This window comes from Anomaloglossus baeobatrachus, chromosome 7, assembly GCF_048569485.1.
Source record: "Anomaloglossus baeobatrachus isolate aAnoBae1 chromosome 7, aAnoBae1.hap1, whole genome shotgun sequence".
In the NCBI taxonomy this organism is placed as follows: domain Eukaryota; kingdom Metazoa; phylum Chordata; class Amphibia; order Anura; family Aromobatidae; genus Anomaloglossus; species Anomaloglossus baeobatrachus.
In genome coordinates this window covers 235,752,902-235,774,489 of record NC_134359.1, presented here as the reverse complement: position 1 = coordinate 235,774,489, position 21,588 = coordinate 235,752,902, and the positions used below count along the sequence as shown (strand labels likewise).

General features: G+C 46.8%; 1 protein-coding gene across 1 annotated transcript in view; it reads left to right on the top strand.

Annotated features, from left to right (window-relative positions):
* LOC142245329 (multidrug resistance-associated protein 1-like) overlaps positions 1-21,588 on the top strand; it is a 170,706-nt gene that overhangs the window by 105,719 nt on the left and 43,399 nt on the right. Inside the window, 3 exon segments of the mRNA XM_075317959.1 lie at positions 7,883-7,949; positions 19,428-19,554; positions 21,412-21,588. Coding sequence (XP_075174074.1) covers positions 7,883-7,949; positions 19,428-19,554; positions 21,412-21,588 — 371 coding nt within the window.

Below are 21,588 nucleotides of genomic sequence, written 5' to 3'. Positions count from 1 at the left end.
TTAAATTCACCATATTATTAAAATTAAATAACCATAAAATTCCATAAATACCACCATAAAGTACCATTAACCACTTATAAAACCAACAATCCACCCAACATAGTTGGGCGATTTTTCCCCAACTAATAAAACATCACGACAAAAAATAATAAACAGTTAAACCACGACTTTACACTGGGAGGGCGGGCGGGGGATTCTTCTTTCTTCACAGCTGGAAACTGACACAGCTGGCTCACAGCTGACTCCTTATAAAGGCAAGTCTCCTGCATATTTACCTCTGTCCACCAATGACAGACTTTAAAATTGGCGCGCAGCAGGCTGACCAATCACACAGCCTGCTCGCGTTACTCACAGGGGGCAGATTAACCCCATAAATTCCCATCATAACAACTTCCATTACCACCACGCAGCAGGCTGACCAATCACAGCAGCCTGCTCGTGTTACCACATGAAGGGAATTAACCCTTCATTCCCCATACTGAATTTGGCACCGCTGAATGCCACAACTTAAACTTGAAACACCTATAAACATACTGTCAGGGGGCCCATGCCACCATGTAATCACCAGGCTATACGCTGCTGGTGATTATACATGGTAGCATAAAGCCCACTATAACCAATTAACTTACCATTAATAAAGAATAAATACTCAGACACATGACATTTGGATAAAAATGGCCGTGGTGTTTTATTATTGGTAACTTGATAAATTAAATTCACCATATTATTAAAATTAAATAACCATAAAATTCCATAAATACCACCATAAAGTACCATTAACCACTTATAAAACCAACAATCCACCCAACATAGTTGGGCGATTTTTCCCCAAACGGCCGAGTATTAACAATACGAGGCCCCCCCCAAACACCGCAGCCATTTTTCTATCATATTCTGGATACCCACATTAAAAATGTCCAGACCAACGTCAGAGAGATGTACTCCATCTGCCTGTACAGGCCAAGCGTAAAACCTTCCAGATCACTATGGCGATACGAGAAGTCGCCCAAACCAACAAAAAATATTGCCATGTCGCGATTGACACGTTTCCTTATTTTTTCCAAAAAGGCAAGCTGGCCATTCCAGACCAGTCTCGGTACAATTTCAGAAAAAATCAATGCTGAATAAGGAAAAAGATTCTTTATGAGCGCAAAATCTCTGCGGAAATTAGATAACAAGTCCAATGTCTTTATTTTACCCAAGTCATTCCCTCCAATGTGTAAAATAATAAGGTCAGGATACGGGTGAGTCAACAGCATACCTTTTAAGGTGCCAACTAAATTAGAAAATTTTAGCCCTCTTATACCGTACCAAAAAACATTTATCAGATCATACTGAAAAGATAAGTTCTCTGTGTAACGTCTACAAGACGCTCTCCTCTGCGCCCAGTGTATAAACGAATGGCCTACAAGCCAAATCACCATTGGGCCTAGAATTGGAGAGAGACAGAATAAATTAATTATAATAACTTAGGGCGTATATATAACTGATAGCGTTTTGACGCCCATCTACCAATTTTACCAATTCTTTTTCCTTTGAGGCCAGCTCTTACCGCCTCGGTTGCCGCCCCGATCCGAAAAGAATGTGATGAGAAGTTGGAGCTATCTAGCTGCAACTTAACCATACATTTTTTAATATTGCATTAAAATGAAACTTAGTGGCAGGAGAACCATCTACATGTAAAAACAACAAACCCGGGGTATCCCCCCGTACAGTAAGCCATTGACATAAATTGGTGACGGGGCATATACATGAACCCCGTAAAGGGCGCAACTTCACAGAACACCCTTTACCAAGGTGGTCCAATTTTGACCTACTAATAAATAACACAGCACCAGAGTCAGATACATTAACATCCTTCCTATATAAACCCGACTATGTGACAACAACTCACTTATCTTGAGTGCTGCGAAGAAACAAATCACAAAAGCAGCACGAAATAAACATAACTCAAAATTATTAAAACAAACTTCACTCAACATAAACCATAACCTTTCTAATAGATTCACGGATATAGGCCTGCGGCGATCATGCACCACACAACCTTTTTTACAACCCTTTAGTGCCTGCCGAACCGCAAATAAGCTTAATAGAGACTCCTCACCATATAATTTTAAGAAAAAAAGAGATTCCACAAAATGTTTTATACAAAAAGGTATAACGATAACCTAAACCAACATAAAAATTCAAAAAACCAAGTGCTGTAGACACATCACACTTGTGGGGAAACAGATTCCTGGAATCACAAAATTGATTCCAAGCCAACCAAGCAGCCGAGTATGCTTTCCATGTCCTTGGTGCAATAGAATTTTTAATGGAAGTTGCTACTAATCCAAAAATTGCCTCCCATAGCTGGGACGGGCATGCATTCAAAAGGGGGTCCATCTTTCCTGAACTCTCCCTGAATTCCTCTAACCGCTGAGAAGAGAGGTAAAAAACGGAAGCATTAGTGCATTCAGAAGCAAAACGAGCCTTCAACCAAATATTCCACCTCAAACACAAAAGGACCAATTTTCGCAATATACCACCTAGAAACCTACACTTCACCACCAAAGTGTTCAAAGCAAAAACCAAACCTTGACAATGTGATATGAGTATAATCCTCCTATTCGCCAATTCCTTACCCCAAATATGCACTGAAACAAAAACCGGAAAAAACTCCAATAACACCTGTTTCTCCAGCAAACCTTCCGACAACCAAGATGAAGGCCATGAAGAAAAGCACCAGTGTGTACGAAAAATCGTACCGAACCCCACTTCCTTAGACACCCCTGTAAACCAAAGTAGATCCTGAGACAACATAAAATCCTGCTGAACGCAGCTAATTCCGTGAAAACTTTCTAAAAATTCATACCAAATTGTTAAATCCTTCCTCATCTCCCATGAAATTCTAATGTGTGAACCTGAACACCTAACACCCTTAGTTGCATCATACAAAACGTCTTGAAAACACTCTCCCCATTGGCAAAATTCTTAATGCAAAGTTCAAACCACCCAGCAGAGATTGGAGCTCTCGCAGGGTACACTTTTTCTTCACTACAAAAAACTCGCAATACAGCCTTTTAACTTCATAATCTTCTGGCCAGGGAGTCTCAATTCCATTTTTTGCAAATCCAAAACAATCCCTAAAAACTCGAGCTCTGTACAAGGGGAAACTGTTTTATCATGAGCTAACGGAACCCCAAAAAACTTCATCAAACCCAAAAATTTATTTAGTAATTGCAAACAACGTCCTGACCTACCAACAAATAAGAAATCGTCCAAAAAATGGAACATACCCCCCTCTGAAAAACCCCTCTTGAACTGCCCAATGCAAAAACGTGGAAAATGACTCAAAATAATAACATGATAAAGAAAAACCCATAGGGAGGCACCTGTCAAAATAAAAAGAACCCTCAAAACAAAAACCCAAAGAATTAAAACCCAAGGGGTTAATTGGCAGAAGCCGGAAGGCAGACTGAATATCTGATTTGGCCAGGAACAAACCGGGCCAAACTTCCGTAACAAAATCCACTGCCTCATCAAAAGATGTGTAACTCACCGAAGATGCATTAGGATCAATAGCATCATTCAGTGAGCTACCTGTTGGATAAGACAGGGGATGTATGATCCTAAAAGAATTAACCTCCTTCTTGGGGACAACCCCCAAAGGTGATATCCCAAGATTTGTAAACGGAGGAAATTCAAAAGGACCAGACACCCTGCCCAACAACCGTTCTTTTTCAATATGTGACCTGACTACCTCCTTATGGCTATCAACTGATTGTAAATTCTTAGTTACATTACAACCTATACCTTCAAAAGAAGGTACAGGAAAACCTGCCTGAAACCCACTAAGAACCAGAGCCGCCTTCGGCCTGTCTGGAAAACGATCTAGCCACGGGAGCATTCCTTCCAAGCTCACTGGAGTCTGAGCCTATGAAAAACTGCTCCCTAACACCAGATGGCTGTACCGTGGACTGACCATGCTTTTTAAAACATTTAAGCAAGGGGTGAGCCCCGCCACAAAAACGAGCACCCATGTCGAAAGCGACAGTTACCCTGCCACCTGCATGAGGACTCATTGAATGCAAAGCACACCCCCCCTTTTTGAATTGACATCCACCTGCTGTCTGTGAGGGTTCTGTCGCTGATGCAGCATTAAATTCAGCCATAACCCGACATCTTTAACACCCCACTTGACAGCAGGGTGAACCGCCAATTTCTGTCTGAAAGACTCATCGTAATTCAGCCACGCTAAGCCACCGAAACTACGATAAGCCTCCAGAATACAATCTTGGTGTTGAAACAAACCACTACAAAATTTAGGAAACTTTTCCCCAAGAACTGCAGCATAAATGGAGAAAGCCTGTAACCATGAATAAAATGATTGAAATTTTTCCTTCACTCTGACTCAACCTCTTGTTTTCCATCAGGTTTCTCCACTTTATGCTGCAGCTCCCTAGCAACCGGTAACAGAGAAAAGATATCTACATACTCCTGTCTCCAAATCTTTTCCTTAGTGGAAGCACTGAGATGAAAACCCAAAGGGGAAACATCACATGTCAGTGCTTCCTTTAAATGAGGTTCTGCCACCCCAGGGAACCTGTCCTGAATAGAAACTTCAGCAGCAGGTGCCTGGGGTAGCACTACATAGCCCCCAAGTAGCTCAGACAGAGTCCTAATGACAATGTCCTTTACCGTTATCCCTAACATTGGGTGCTCCAGCAAGGGGGCTCTCACCATGTCCTCGCTCCAGGGTCCTTCCATCGCGTTGAACGGATGTTGCCGCGACGTCCTCTTCAGATTCTTCAGTCGAGCTCCAGGCCTGCGTCGCCGCCGCCAAAGCCCCAGCTGAGCTCTTTTGCAATGGGGCCGGCGGCGCGTACAGGCCTGTAAGCGACCCAGGATCTCTGCTGTGACCGGCCACAACAGCCGGAGCGGAACCCCTGGCGGCGACTTCCGGAATAATCGCCCGCCAGGCATTCTGGGAGTCGCGTCCTGATGACGCGGCCAAATCCCGTCGGCTTCTTGAGCGGTCTCGCGATGCTCCGGTCCCTCCTCTCGCTGGAACTCCCGCCTCTCGCGATGTCTCCGACGCCTTCCTCTCCGCGCCGCGCCGACCGCGAGCAGATGCCGACCTCTTCCTCCCTCCGCCGGACCGCTGGGAACAGGATGCAGGCGGTGAGTCGACGTCGCTCTTCTTCCTCTTCATCCGCAGGGATCTCCGGACATCTTCTCCATCTCCGGGCCGCAGAAGCTCTTCCCTCCGCGCAGGAACGCCGGCGGGATCCGGAGCTGGATCCAGGACCACCTCGGCGGCTTCGTTCACCGGCGCCAGGCACCTCTTCAGCCACTCCTCGCCGTCCGCTGCACCGACCCGAGCCATCATCTTCTCCAGGAGGGACTCCATCTGGATTCTTCTTTCTTCACAGCTGGAAACTGACACAGCTGGCTCACAGCTGACTCCTTATAAAGGCAAGTCTCCTGCATATTTACCTCTGTCCACCAATGACAGACTTTAAAATTGGCGCGCAGCAGGCTGACCAATCACACAGCCTGCTCGCGTTACTCACAGGGGGCAGATTAACCCCATAAATTCCCATCATAACAACTTCCATTACCACCACGCAGCAGGCTGACCAATCACAGCAGCCTGCTCGTGTTACCACATGAAGGGAATTAACCCTTCATTCCCCATACTGAATTTGGCACCGCTGAATGCCACAACTTAAACTTGAAACACCTATAAACATACTGTCAGGGGGCCCATGCCACCATGTAATCACCAGGCTATACGCTGCTGGTGATTATACATCAGTAACAAGGGTAGCGTGGACCCCGACCCGCAGATGGCCCTACTGCAATTCAGAGCAGATGATCGTGAAGGACAGCTCAAGCTCAATCAGCAATGCCAAGAGCGAGAACCTGCACATTGAAAAGATGAGCTAGCAGGACATCAAGCTTAGCGACATTACCTGCTAGGTTTGGCTCTGCTCCAATGGTTGTCGTCTCCCCAGCACCACGAGTCCCATGATCCTGCTACAGCCAAGCCACTTGCTGAGGACTTTCTCGTGTTGGAGAAGGATGGGTACCGACAACTTCCTCACAGCCTTTGACATACTCTGCAGACAGTACCAGATCCTCCCTGCACAATGGGCCCAAGTAAACTGAGAGGTGAAGTCCTGAAGGTGAGCAGGGTGGAGACTATGAGGCCATCAAAATCACCCTGATGAAGGAGTTCAACCTCACTTCTAAGATGTACCAGTTCAATTACCTGTTCACACCACGGGGTCCTAGCTGAACAGAGGTCAGATATAGTATTAGAGTGTTAGCTTTTATTTTATTTCCAACTTCTGATGCAGCCATTTTTCTAATAATTAGTCCTATTTTGCCATTGCATTATGACATGCACAATTTGATAATAAGTCTATATATTAATGAAACATATAAGGTTGGCTCTCTCTTGACACTGCCAAAATGTTGTGCAATGCTAAAGTTCCAAATACAGTGCAAGTTTTATCTGAGAATTAGGAGTTCAACCTAAGTGGGAAAATATGGAGAAAGAATAGAGCGAGTAGAATAAAAAGGAGGGAGGGGAGGGTGAAAGAGGTGGAAAGCTAATATTATTGTTAGTGTAATCAAAGTGAAACAAAAATCCAAAATTCTCTTAAGGTAAAGGTAAGACTACACCCTTCATTTACTGCTTATTGAAATGTTAAGTAATTATTGAGCTTTTCTTTACAGCTCGTTGCCTTAGAAACAGACCACTACTGCTATAAGCACTGATTTGAACCTGAGCCTAAGGGTAGATTCACATTTCCGTTGTTTTTCATCAGTCACATGCGTTGCTTGACGCTTGTGACTGATGCATTGTACAATGGATGACAAGAATAAGAATTCATTGTCGGATTCCGTTGTAAAACATGAGAGAGAGAGCGATCAGCTGATCACTCACAGCAGTCGGCCGCCGGGTGATCAGCTGATCACTCACAGCAGTCGGCCACCGGGTGATCAGCTGATCGCTCACAGCAGTCGGCCGCCAGGTGAACAGCCGATTTCTCACAGCAGCCGGACGCCGGGTGATCAGCCGATCGCTCACAGCAGCCGGCCGCTGGGTGAATAGCTGATCGCTCACAGCAGCCGGCCACCGGGTGATCAGCTGATCGCTCACAGCAGTCGGCCGCCAGGTGAACAGCCGATCGCTCACAGCAGCCGGACGCCGGGTGATCAGCCGATCGCTCACAGCAGCCGGACGCCGGGTGATCAGCCGATCGCTCACAGCAGCCGGCCGCCGGGTGATCAGCTGATCCCTCACTGAAGCCGGCTGTCGGGCGATCAGCTGATCATTCAGACGCCGAGAGAGAGCATGCACTGCGGAATCAAAAGGATTCCGCTGCTCAAAAAACGCTACATGCTGCGTTTCTGCCGCACGACGGTCAGTTGTTCCACGACTGATCAGTCGGGCGGAGGATGCAACGCAGCGTCATCAGTCACAATCCGCCGCTCATACAAGTATATGGGAACAATGGAATCTGCCAAACGGATTCCGTTGTTTACCAGAGCTGCGGATTGTGACTGATACAAATTGACGGAAATGTGAACCTAGCCTTATACTGTCAGCTACAGTGCTGTGCAAACAAGCTAGACAGCAGTTAGTTATCAATCTCCTGGGCAAGAAACTGCTAACAAAAGAAAAGTATTAATATCTCAAGGGCTTGCGCACATTTTAACAAACCTTAAATTGCAAAAGTGTTTATTTCTATAAGCACTGACAATATCCTTCAATCAAATGGGAATAACTCCTTAATGTTTCAATATCAGAGGATGTATCAAAGTTTTTATAGTGGAAAATTAAGCAATTTATAACCCAAAAGTGACACTTTTTTTTTCCCCATTTAAGGGAATGACATAGTTGTATGTGATGGCACGTTTACCTGGTGCTCCACGGTTGAGCCGTGTCTTAGAAGGTAGGGCTGATGAATGTTACTGGCTTTGGGATTATGTTATCTTTTATGCCAATGCCTATTGGTTATGTAGTGACTTACACGATTATGCTACTGCTTTGTGCCTCTCTAGTAATGGCGCGCGTGACCACATCTATGGTGGAAATGTCAAATCTAAAGTTCTGCCCAATTAGTTTTAATTATTTGTTAAATATTGTCCCTTTGCTGATCAGCCGATCACAGGGATCTTCCAGTGTACATCACTAGTGAACACAGCTATTGTACAGGGAAGGTGGTCACTGGTACAGAAAGTCCATGACAGCTGGAAAAAAGGACAGAAAAATCACACCAGAATGCTAAATTGTCTGTACATAGAAATCTGCTTCATAGGCCGCATCTAAATGGTAACCAAAGGGAAGAAAGGGTTAATCACGCTGCCATGAATATAAGCAGGAGATAAATCCAAGGGTTAATCTTCGTGATGTTTATTATTCAACGTGTTTCGAGTCCCAAAGACTCCTTCCTCTGGAATCAAAAACCACTGATGTACATAGAAATCTGCGTCACAGGCTGCATTGCAATTAGAGAATATAGTATCACAGTTGAGCTATCACTACTTAAGCTGGAGACACACTTGCATGTCATTAGTGCAAGGATCGCATTATATCACCTGGACTGGCCGGTGGCTCTCCTGACAGGAACGTGCAGCTGCATAGAAATACATGAAGCTGACCCACTCTTATCAGGAGAGCCACCGCCCGGTCCAGGCAGTGTGATGCAAACCTCGCATGAGTAACACACAAGTGTGACTCCAGCCTTAACATGACTATAGCAAAGCAAAAAGTAGCCACTATATTCTATATAGAACAATGGAAAAATAATATGCAAAAAATATTTGACTATTATCAATGGTTAAGCATCATATTCGAAGATTCAAAAGCAGAAAAAAATTCTATAAAATATAATTAAAATACAAAATGCAAATACAAATTCATAATTAAAAATACAAAATAAGAAAATGAACATAGAACTAAATAAATACCAACATTAGCCACATGGTGGCGCCACACTCCAAGGATTAACATCTAAACTGATATCAGTATAAAAATGTATATATTATACAATTACTGTATGCTTAGCTTAACAGAAATAGTAGCACATTGCAAAATATAGACTAAGAAGATTATAATAATAATTCAAGTTATGGCCATTGAAGCACATATGCCTGGCTGATCCTAGCAGTTTAACTCATTATACACTGCTGTCAATAGTGACCGTGACAGTGGCACATAAGGGAAGACGCTCCCTCTCTCAGCCCATCAGCACCTCTACAGTATGATTGTTGGGTGCCAATGCCATATGCTATAGCAACTATATGCCAGATAACAGCTTATGGAGTTCTTTGACAGTTTCAAACACAATAAGGCTAGGCTCACATTTGCACTAGAATATACCATTGCATGTTCTGTCATTGATACCCAAAGTAAAACTTGCAATTAAAATGGACAAGTTAAGAACCCAGCGGAAATGTTTTACATAGCCCGCTGTCATCAAGTCAAGAATCTAGAAATCAATACATACACTAATATATATATATATATATATATATATATATATATATATATCATGTACTTCACAGCATGGATAGACATGTTACTTATATGCAAACGATGAAAAAATGGAAACAAGATTTTCAAAACATCTTGATTTTATTCAGTCTCGAGTATGAGCATCACAAGCTGCACTTACATGTATTGGCTGCTACCAATGAGGTTATTAATGGTTATCTGAAGAATGTTCTGCCGCACTGAATGCACTCAGGCAAATCATCAAGATCCACTGCTGGCAGGTTCTTTGCCCCGGGGCTCGGCCGGCTGCCGAGCCGCTCGGATCCGTGCTCGTCGGTGGGTGGCTCGAGCTCCTCCCGGAGCCGGGGGTCACGTCGCTCTGAAGGGATGCTGGCGCTACGTGAGGGGTGGTGTTCGGTGGGGAGGTTCACGGCCGGGGCCGCGGTTGTTTGGGGGGTTACGTTTGTGACGCCACCCATGGGTTGTGGTTAGTGAGTGGGCTCCACCGCTGCCATTGACTAGGCTCCCGGGGATGGTGTTATGCAGCTTGGTGTTGATCCCCTCCGTGGGCAGGGGTTGGTGACCCCGGGGGCCCCATTGGGCGAGGGGTGCGGTGCAATGCGCTGCCCGAGGGCACTGTTGTACTCACTATTATAAATACACCGGAGTCTCTGGTAAACCAAAAGGATGGTGGTCGGTGCCCGCAGCCGGCTGCGCTTTGCCCCTTACTCAGGTTGTTGGTCCCTGCCTTTCTCCTGCACCTCTGTAGTAGAATGCTGACTTCCTTCGCTTCATCGACTGGAGTCCGCTCCCCGGCTAGTGGATGTCGGGCGAGCCCGTTTGCTCGCAGACGCTGGCCCGTGGGATCTCGATGCCTGGGCGGTGGCTTTCTATCACCCTCGTTGGGCTGTTGCCTTCAGTCGGGACTTGGGTGGGAAAGAACCTAAGATCCAGACCCCAATCAGTGAATTCGACTCGGTCCAGTGGCTTCTGGGCCTCGTACTGGGTCTGAGTACCCCTCCTGGTGCTCCGGTTTCCGTTCGGTTCCCCGGTTTGGTACCGGCGGGCCACTACCCTGTCCCGGTCACTGACGGTTCCACCTGCTGTCCTCCCGGCTCCTGCAGGCGGCCACCACCGTCTGCCTCCTGGCCACAGGTTATCCGGGCTCCTACCCAGAGTCTGACAGACTCCTCTCTACTCCACTTCCCTAACCGATCTGTGTGTTTTTTCCCACCTCAGGCTATCCGAACTCCTCGGTGGGCGTGGCCAAACACCTGGCTCCGCCCCCGGGTGTGAACGTCAAGACCTGAGAGGGGTGACTCAGGGTTTTTAGGTTGGCTGCTGATACCTTTTTAGGGGCTGGTGTTTGTGCAGGGGGCCTACCTGTGACTACCTGGCTAGTCCAGGGCGTCACATAATTGCCGACCAATGATGTCCCAGACGTGCTCACGAGAGACAAGTCTGGAAACACTGCATGCCATGATGGCACATTTAAGCCACACAGACTTCTCACAGTAGCACGACACACAAACAAAAGAATACAGCAGCAGTCTGTAAGCACCAAGACATATGAAAACATAGAATATATGAAATTTAAACACCATTTGGAATATATTTAGAAAAATAAAGGTTCTTTGTTAAAGTGTCAAATTCTGTGTGCCCATTAACCACAGCAAGGTGACTTTTCTTTAATAGGGATCTTCATTTTTCTAAGTATATTCTACATAGCATTAATGCAGATTAAATTTCATATATTCTATGTTTGCATATGTCTAGGGGCTTATAGTGCTGCTGTATCCCTTTTGTTTGTGTTTCGTGTAGTTTTAGCAGTTAGCACCTGTTCACACTTGCTATGTTTTATTTAGAGATGCAGTTTTTTTTTGTTTTCGTAGTAGTACGAGCATCATGCGTGGCATTGTTTTGCTGACAAATGACCCGTGGAACACTTTTAAGTTGCGTTTCCAATTGCATTTAGAGTAGCAGAACATCCCTCAGACAACCATTACTAACCTCAGTGATGTCGTTGCAAGGTTGTGTGTGGATTTCTGCACATTGCCCTTATACTCTATGCTGAATGAATCAAGATGTTCTGAATATTTTATTTCCATTTTTTTCAGTATTTGCAGATCAGTAACATGTCTAAATCCTGCCATTTCCATAATTCAACAACTTTTCCTTCTTAGTGTGGCAATTTCAATGCTGAGGAGTGTTTATTAGAGATGGGCGAACCCACAGATATTTGGGTTTCACAGGTCTGGCCGGATTTAAAACGAAAAATAAATTAAAAAAAAAAAAAATCGACCGGACTTGAACCCTAACATCTGCTTGGCTGCTGAGCCCCATGTAAGTCTATGGGGACCTGAGCATTGTGCTGTAAAATGGTGGTACAAAGGGTTAGGGAGATTAGAGCAGGAGTGTTATACTTACCGAGTCTCCCGCGTGGCTGTCACACTACTTTCGGGTCCACTCATTAGCCCTCATACATATTCACTGCTTCTATATCCCATCATCAGTCCCGTCATGTGATTTGTTGCAGTCAGACTGCGCCCCCACCCTGGGGGTGGCTGAATTCAAATAGTTCCATGAGAGCTCAGTGTTTGTCGGTCTGTGCACAGACACTTAGGTATCCTGTACGGACCCCGAACTTTATAGTTCGGGTTCGCCCATCACTATATGTTATAAATACATTCATGTGTAAATGAATGAATTCATGAACATATACTTTGCTTCATATGTAGATGCACCCCCGTAGTTATCAATATATTATAATGCATCCCCCATAGTTCTTCATATCATATAATGCATCTTATAGTCCTCCATATATTATAATACTCCCCATAGTTCTCCAAATATTATAATATACTCCCCATAGTCCTCCATATTTTATAATACGCTCCCTATATTCCTCCATATATTATAATACTCATCATAGTCCTCCATATAGTATAATGCACCCCATAGTCCTTCATATAGTTTAATGCACCCCCATAGTCCTCCATATATTATAATGAAGCCCCATAGACCTCCATGTATTATAATGCACCCCATAGTCCTCCATATATTAAATTACACTCCCTATAGTCCTCCATATAGTATCATGTAGCCCCCATATTGTATTATGCAACCCCTATATAGTATTATACTGCCCCCATATACCATTATGCAGCCCCCATATTCCTCCATATAGTAGCACACAACCCCTATATCATTTAATGCACCCCCTTAGTCATCTGGCCATCATGATTAAATACATATATTCACTACTCCTCGTTCCCCCACTTCTCTGGCCTCCTCAGTGTGTGTCCACTGTTCTGTCGCTCTGCACATCTCTGCAAAGCGCACAGTAGTGACGTGTGGCCTGCCACCATTGGCTGAGGTCCACGGGCTCCCTGAACCCCTCAGGCCCGGTCACGATGGCAAGCCCTGCGACCCCGATTGTTCCACCCCTGGCTGTAGTATATTATTTTATTCACAAGAGAGGGATGTTTCTATACAACACATAATTAGGTATAACATACATACAGATTACTGCATAGATATATCTAGACGTTGGCCATAGTTGGTGCGCGGGCTCAGATGGCCAATTTGTGATTAGAGTATCAGATGCTATCGAAGGAAGAATGCAAGTGGTTGATTTATTTTTTGGTCTACTCTAAATAGATAGAATGGCCGGAGCACTGACCCCCCCCTCCCCCCGGGCATGTGTGGAGGCCAGCATGACACTGATTGGAGTGGAGGTCATGATGTCACGGGTAGGGGAGGGGGAGTAAGTCAGGGTATAGTAAAAAGGTGAAGCTGGGGGAGGAGCGGCACTTTTCCCGCTCTGGGACACCAGTGAGAGTCCCCATCCCTGTACCTGCTATGGACGCCGGGGATCAGCTCCTGGAGCGGCTGAGAGCTGCTGCTGGGACCATCCCCCCAGGTGGCTGCAGAGCCTGATAGCAAGGATCTTCGGTGGGAGTCCGGGGGGGGGGGGGCAGGGACGGCACCCCTGCGACAGCGGCGCCCCCGGAGGTCTGGACTGGCAGAGAGGCGGTCACCTGACCTGACTCCCAGGGCCCAGCGTCGCCACAGAAGCCCCCTCCGGGGACCCTCCAGGCCGGACGCCGCGAGCTGCGAGGTCCGGCAGGCCCCGGCCTGGGAGGAATTCAGACGGGCGGCTGGGCCCGGCGGCAGTCGGCAGGCCTACGCTGGAGTTGGGGGCGGGGCCTGCTGCTGCCTTGTCGGCGAGTGACGTCGGCGGTGCGGCGGGGCGCTCTGGTGATGTACCGGCCGAGCGCCCTGAGCCTCTCCTCCCTGCAGCGATAGTATCCCGGATGGATCCCTGTGAGGTGGGCGGAGCCAGGCGGCTGCGGTCGGAACTACATCGGGCCTGGCATTCAGGGCCTGCGGCTACAGAGGCCCTGTCTGGGAGAGGGGCCACATGGAGCGGAGCAGGGGGGGCCGTGCTTGGAGAGCCCTGAGGATAATATGCAGCTCCCCCTGTTGGTCGGCGCTACTGATCGTCATGTCCAGGATATGCGGCCGGCGGGGCCTCGGGCCGCGCGGCTAAAACAGCAATGGAGCAGAGTCGGATGGGAGGAGCCAAGTCATGCTAGATCGGCAGGAGGGACGTCAGGATACAGGTGGTCCGGCTGGCGAGGTTATACCTTTGTGCAGCCTGGTGAGTATGATTACATGTTTTGTTTGTCTTCACATGCTGTTTAGGTACACAGTAAAGGGGGGGTGACGGGTCAGCTGGGGTTCGGTTTGAGGGTGCCAGCGGGTGTTAGGGGGAATGCGTTGAGTGGGGAGTTGTCAGAATTGAAGTTGCGTTCGCCAGTTGCGGGCCCGGATTAGGGGCCAGGAAAACCCCGGCGCCAGTGGCGGCTTGGGTTAATTTGTCCGTCATTGCGGCTAGTGAGTCCAGTTGGGAGTGTCTCTTCCCCAGTATTAGTGGCAGTTCAGACTGAAAGGAGTAAGGAGGGGGCAAAAATTTATTTTGACAAAGGGGGAAAAGACGATAGCAAGAAGGAAGATGGGGAGAAGTGGCGATGGCACTTGATTCCTCAGACTTATGCTAATAGGTTTAAGGCGTTGCAGTTTGGGCAAGAGTAATTGGCGACAGGCGCCAGAGAATAGTTTTCAGTGGTTTTGCTATATGGGCTCGATTGGTGAGGCCTATAGGATTTATGGGGGGTAGACCTGGATCCGTTATGAGGAGCAGTGTCATCAGAGGATGGCGACCGTCCATCCATAAGATGGGATCAGAAGGATATAGGCTTGTGGTTGCGGGTGATGGCGGCAGCCAGATATGGGCAGTCATTTCAGGGCGGGGCAGGGTTCCCCGGCCGGTCAGGAAGTTGGGGTGCCGGTGGTCAGTACAGACAGACAGGGTCCTAGAAGTCAAGTTCGTGTTGGTAAGTTAATGAGGGGGAAGGCAAGTCAGTGACACTTGTCGTTGTTTGGACATCTCCGCACCTATTGTAACGGAGCATCCCATGGGATGTCCAAGGGTCAGACACCGGTGAGCTTAGTTGCGATGCTGCCGTACTTAAATAGGGATCCTGTTAGGGCCAAAGCTGAGGTTTGAGGTTGGGTTTTGGGGAGGGTTTCAGGATTCCTTCCCCTGTTTTTGAAGTTCCAGGGACAACCAGGAATCTCCCTCGGTGTATCAGCATTTGGCGCTGGTAGGTGGAAAGTTAGGAAAGGAGGTGGCGTTGGGGAGAATGGGGGGCACAGTTAGTCACCCCCCTACCTTTTCTTATTTTGTGGTTTCGTCATTCGGGGGGGGGCCCAAGGAGGAGCCAGGTAAAGTTCGGCTAATCCACCATTTGTCTCATCCCAGGGGTAGGTCAGCGAATGATGGTATACTGGCTGAGCTTTGTTAGGTGTTGTATACGTCGTTTGATGAGGCTACAAAGTAGGTAAAGAGTTGTGGGAGGGGTATGTTGATGGCAATAGATGGATATTGAGGCAGCTGTCCAGCTCTTACCAGTTCATCCAAAATTGTGTGCGTTATTAGTTTGTTTTTGGAAGGGAAATTGTTTTGGAGACCCCTGCTTGCCAATGGGTAGTGCAGTATCGTGCACATTTGTTGAAACCTTTTGTTCTTTTTTAGAATGGGGGGGGGCGTGATGTTTCTGGTTTGGCATCACTGGTACCTTACCGGGATGAATTGTCGGTGTGTGGGATTGGCTGTTTCGGCACAGGCACAAGAATTCTAGCAGCAATGGAATGGATAGCGAGAGGCTTTGGGGTGCCTTTGGCACCTGGGGAAGAACTGTTCGGCCAAATACCTGTATTTAGTTTATGGCCATTGTAATTGACTCAGTGATTTGGGAGGTTCGGCTTCCTGACGACAGGTTGCCACGCTTAAGGTTGAGGTAGCAAGGGCATGCCGGGTGAGGAAGTTACAATTAAAGGAGGTTTAATCGCTATTGGGGGAAACTTAATTTTGCGTCGGGTAAGGTCAATGGGCCGAGTTTTCACGTCGGCTAGCTTGCGCGACAGCTGGAGTGCTTGCTCTTCACCCCTACATAAGTTTGTCGGAGGAACATTGAGCGGCCTTGTTGGTTTGGGGAGAATTTTTTGGGGAGCAGGACAATGGTGGTTCGTTGCTTAAGGATGAGGTAGTGGTTAATTTCAAATTGGAATTGTTTACGGATGCTGCGGGTGACTCAGGTTTCGGGGCCTTTTTTCAGGGTCAGTGATGTGCGGATTGGTGACCAGAAAGTTGGATGGCGGAGGGGTTGACAAAGAATGTGTCGCTATTGGAAATTTTTTCCGATGATGGTCGCACTCCATTTGGGGAGTGACCAGTTGTGGAATAAGTAGATCCGGTTCAACTGGGACAATATGGGGGTGGTGCTAGTGATTAATAACGGCTCGGCATATTCTACCCAAGTTGTTCGGGTGTTGCGGCGGTTGGTTTTTATTTGTTGGGAAATTAATACGGGTCACAGCAGCTCAGGTACCAGGTATAGAGGACCTAATAGCGGATTTCCTTTCCTGTTTCAGTGAGATTGTTTCCGGGATTTTGCGGTAGTGGCGGACGGCAGCAGCTTGTAGTCCCCTGCGCAGCTTTGGAGCGTGGTCTTCAAGCAGCAAGACCACGGATTCAGGCAGTTTGACTGGTACCACGTGGGCGGCGTATTAGGCCACATGGGTTCCTGGGAGTGGTGGTTGGGTGGTGGCATGATGAATGAGGATTCCCAGTTAGGACTGTTCCTGGGAAATCGGGGGAGTGGCGATAACAGGTTGGTCTTCCACGAAGTTGAGTCATTTGATTACAGGGTTGGCATTTGGTTTCTGGTTGCGAGGTGTACAGGATTGGGAACAAATTTTTGGGTTGTTCAGGCGTTGAAGGGTGTGCATAGGGGCCATAGGTAGACGGCCTGTGTGATTTAGCTTATTGGAATGTTTGGGTAGGGAATTAAGGTATCATTGTTGCGGTTGGCTTTTCGTTGGCGGTTTTTCGGGGCTTGGTGTATTGGCGAATTGGTATTTCCCAGGGTGACGTGCCCCGGGGGCTTGGGTAATAGTGACGTCCTATTTTTGGAGCATGGGGATCGAATTTTGGATCCAGAAATCAAAAATGGATAAAGTGGGGGCAGGGGGTTCGTTTAGGGAAGGTTATGGCATCAGGTATGTGCCATTGGCAGTGCGTTTTGAGCTTTGCAAAGGTCCACCCGAGTCAGGATGGCCCATTGTTATGTCTCGAGGACGGGTCTTTTTGTCCAGATATTAGTTCATTAGTGTTTTGTGGGCATGTTTGAAATCATTGGGTCTGGTTGGCGAGGTTTGCGTTGCATTCTTTTCGTCTTGGGACGGCAGTGGAAACCTCTGGGTGTGGTCTCCCTGCTAAGACAGTTAAACAGATTGGTCGATGGAAGTCTCAGCGTTGTAAGTCGTGGGTTCGCAATGTTTCAGGGGCAATTGATCGGAAGACTGGTTCTGATGGAGGGGGGGTGGGGGGGGGGTGTCATTCTTTGGGGTGGTATTGGGGCTACTTGGTAATTTTGTTAGTGCTTTGTTTTTCAGACCCCCCCCCCCCCCCCCGTTTTTCCAGCCTGGTCTGGATCTTGGGCCATTCTAATGTGTGCTGGGGAACACAGAGAGCGGATACGAGAAGGAACAGGAGACAGCTAAATTTTGTCGGAGGGATAGGGCTCCTGTCGGATGGGTTGGAATCAGGGGTATGGGGTGGAATACGGTGTTGCAGGGGGTGCATAACTATGCTCATTTGGGCAGGCCCCCTGACATTTTGGTTTTACGCGTCGAGGGACCTATTTGGGTGAGCGGCTTTCTCGGACTTTGATAAAGATACTAAGCATGACTTGTTGCGGTTATGGGTGTCTTTTCCAGGCGTGATAATTGTGTGGTGGGACATTGTTCCAAGAAGGGTTTGGGCGGAAAGCATGGTCTGTGGAGAAGCTGAATAAGGTGCGGGTGAAAGTTAATAGGGTTATCTCAAAAAATTTGGGGGCTGCAACGTGGGAGTCGCAGCTCGGCTTTTTGAGCTGGAGCGAGAGGATGACGAATTTTGGTAGGCGGATGGGGTGCATTTGAATGCAGTACGGATTGATTGTGGGCACTTGGATTGCAGGGAGGTATTGAGCGAGCTTTGCTATTGAGGGGGGGTCTCAGGCACTTGAAGGTTATCAAGGTGCCCTCGTTGTGGCAGGTTTTTGGTGGGTCCTTGAAGTTGGTTCTAAATTGGTTCGGGGAACCCATCCGGGTATGGATCCCCTCATTGGCAGAATGGTTGGTCACCTGGTGATTTTTGGGGGATCCCGACGGGGTATGTCGGGGCCCCCGTGGGTGTTTTTGGTGGTTAATGAAGGAATAACCCTTACACTTTGGTGCTCCTGAGCCAGTGTGGGTAACGGCTGGGAGCAATTTGGTTATATGGCTTGGTTATGGGAATCACCAGGGTTTTAGCTTCAAGGACCTTACCACAATGCAAAATTTTACATGTTATGTATTTGTTTAATAAATGGCTGCTATGGCCAAAATTATCCAAAGATAAATTGGTGTCTGAGTGGTTATTAGCAGATAAGGGGGAATTGGAAAAGGGGTGTGTGTGCCTAATTATTATTGGCCGGAATCTACAATTCCAGGGTCAAGAATGGCCGGAGCACTGACCCCCCCCCCTCCCCCCGGGCATGTGTGGAGGCCAGCATGACACTGATTGGAGTGGAGGTCATGATGTCACGGGTAGGGGAGGGGGAGTAAGTCAGGGTATAGTAAAAAGGTGAAGCTGGGGGAGGAGCGGCACTTTTCCCGCTCTGGGACACCAGTGAGAGTCCCACCCGCCCTCCCTAAAGACTTTGAGTTCGCAATGGGCTGCAAGTTTTGTGGGAGGCGATATGGAAGTTTATCGGGTCGTAGTGGCCTGGTGGCAGGTTTTTGGTGGGTCCTTGAAGTTGGTTCTAAATTGGTTCGGGGAACCCATCCGGGTATGGATCTCCTCATTGGCAGAATGGTTGGTCACCTGGTGATTTTTGGGGGATCCCGACGGGGTATGTCGGGGCCCCCGTGGGTGTTTTTGGTGGTTAATGAAGGAATAACCCTTACACTTTGGTGCTCCTGAGCCAGTGTGGGTAACGGCTGGGAGCAATTTGGTTATATGGCTTGGTTATGGGAATCACCAGGGTTTTAGCTTCAAGGACCTTACCACAATGCAAAATTTTACATGTTATGTATTTGTTTAATAAATGGCTGCTATGGCCAAAATTATCCAAAGATAAATTGGTGTCTGAGTGGTTATTAGCAGATAAGGGGGAATTGGAAAAGGGGTGTGTGTGCCTAATTATTATTGGTCGGAATCTACAATTCCAGGGTCATGAGATAGTAATACACTTAGATGGGGGAAACACATTGACATCGTTTCTTATGATCTTAGTAAGAGGTGGATGTAACTTTTTATTTTACAAGCTGTTCTATGTTGCAGCATTAATTTATCTATTGAGAAAGGCTCCTTGGTGGCTGTAGTTGGTCAGGTTGGCTGTGGAAAATCCTCCCTTCTTTCAGCACTACTTGGAGAAATGGAGAAAGTTGATGGCAAAGTTGCTCTAAAGGTATAAATAACTCATCTTCTACTAATATCTACTAATATTAAGTAAAACAACATTAAATGCATAGGATGTTCCCAAATGGATGTGTCAGAACCAGACAGTGCAGTGCGATTTTTTTTTTTTTTTTTTTTTAATTTATTTATTTATTTTTACGGTTAATTATCTTTTCTTTTAATCTCAAACAAAGATTTTATATTAGTATTTACTTTGCATTATACTAGAATAAACACAAGGAAACAATAGGGCCTTAAAGGGAATCTGTCATCGGGTTTTTGCTATGTAATCTGAGAGCAGCATGATGTAGGGGAAGAGACCCTGATGCCAGTGATGTCACTAGGTTGTCTGTTGCAGTTTTGATAAAATTACTATTTCCTCTGCTGCAAATCTACTAGTTCTCTGAATACTGAGCCCTGTATAACCCCACCCACACCACTGCTTGGCAGTTTTCTGATTGGCAGAAAGCTGCCAATCAGTAGTGGGGGCGAAGTTACACAGAGCTCATGAATATGGAGGACTGCCTGGCAGCTCCCAGGCATTGTTCTTACAGCTCTGCTGCCTCTCGTCCCTGTTTTCTGCCTGATGCTGGTCTCCTTGGCAGTCACTGACAGGTTAGTGTTCTTCAGTGACCTGCCTCTTCCGTGGAGATCTAGTGCAAGCGCTGGGATGGAGCATGCCCGGGATGGAGCATGCCCGTGATGGTGCATGCCCGTGATGGTGCATGCCCGGGATGGTGCATGCCCGGGATGGAGCATGCCCGGGATGGAGCATGCCTGGGATGGAGCATGCCCGGGATGGACCATGCCCATGATGGACCATGCCCATGATGGACCATGCCCATGATGGACCATGCCTGGGATGGAGCATGCCTGGGATGGAGCATGCCCGGGATGGTGCATGCCCGGGATGGTGCATGCCCAGGATGGTGCATGCCCATTAAAGTCATGATCAAGAAAACAGTCAGTGTCTTCCACATTCTTCATAGTTTGCAGATCCCACCAGACACAGACAGTCTTCTTCACTCCTGCTACTCGTTTCCACACTAGTCATACTAGTGAAGAAGACAGTCCATGTCTGGCGAGATCTACAAATTATACGATATGCGTCAGACACTGACTATTTGCTTGATCAGGACGTTATTGTATATGCACAGCTGTGAGAAATGGTAGCAGTTGCACTAGATGTTGAGTGGGAGAGACAGGTCACTGAAAGAAGAGTATTACTATATTGTTACATGTATTACAAATATAAATTAAATAATATCTCATATAAAAACAAAAACCAATAGGAGGATCCTTAAACTCTAGAACTTTTTCAATAGGTATCAGTATATATACATCTGGTTCACAATTATGTCAATAAATCCATAAAGAACAAATGGTGAGCAAACTGCGCAATAGGGTGTTTACTGATGAAAAAGTGGAGATGAAGAGTTAAAATGAATACGTGATTTGTTCTGCACTGCTGTAGAAGTTAATCCATGGAAAGGATCCTAGATGTACAAATAAACGAAATGCGGTTTATTCAAGGCGTTTTGAATTATCCAGCTTCTTCCTGAGACACAACCATAATACTGTTATATTGTGGTTACTCCTGAGGAAGAAGCTGGGTAGCTTCGAAACACATCAAATAAATTGCATTTCTTTTACCCGTGTATCATAGACTACTGTCCATGAGTTAAAGGAGTATTCCCATCTCCAGTATCCTTTCCCAATATGTAGTAGGGGTAATAATATTTGCAAATAACTGGTAAAATATAATTTTATATTAAGTGTGTGCAATATATGCCCCCCAAAAGGTGCAAAATATGGTACGAAAATGGCACAAATTCAATATTGCCCCTGTGTTGTTACCTATTCTCAGGGTTCCCTAGCCTACGTTCCACAGCAAACCTGGATTCCAAATGCCACTTTTAAAGACAACGTCCTTTTTGGAAGAACATTTGACAAAGACTGGTATGATAATGTTATCCAGGCTTGTGCTCTTCTACCTGACCTAAAAATTCTTTCTGGGGGAGAGAACACAGAAATTGGTGAAAAA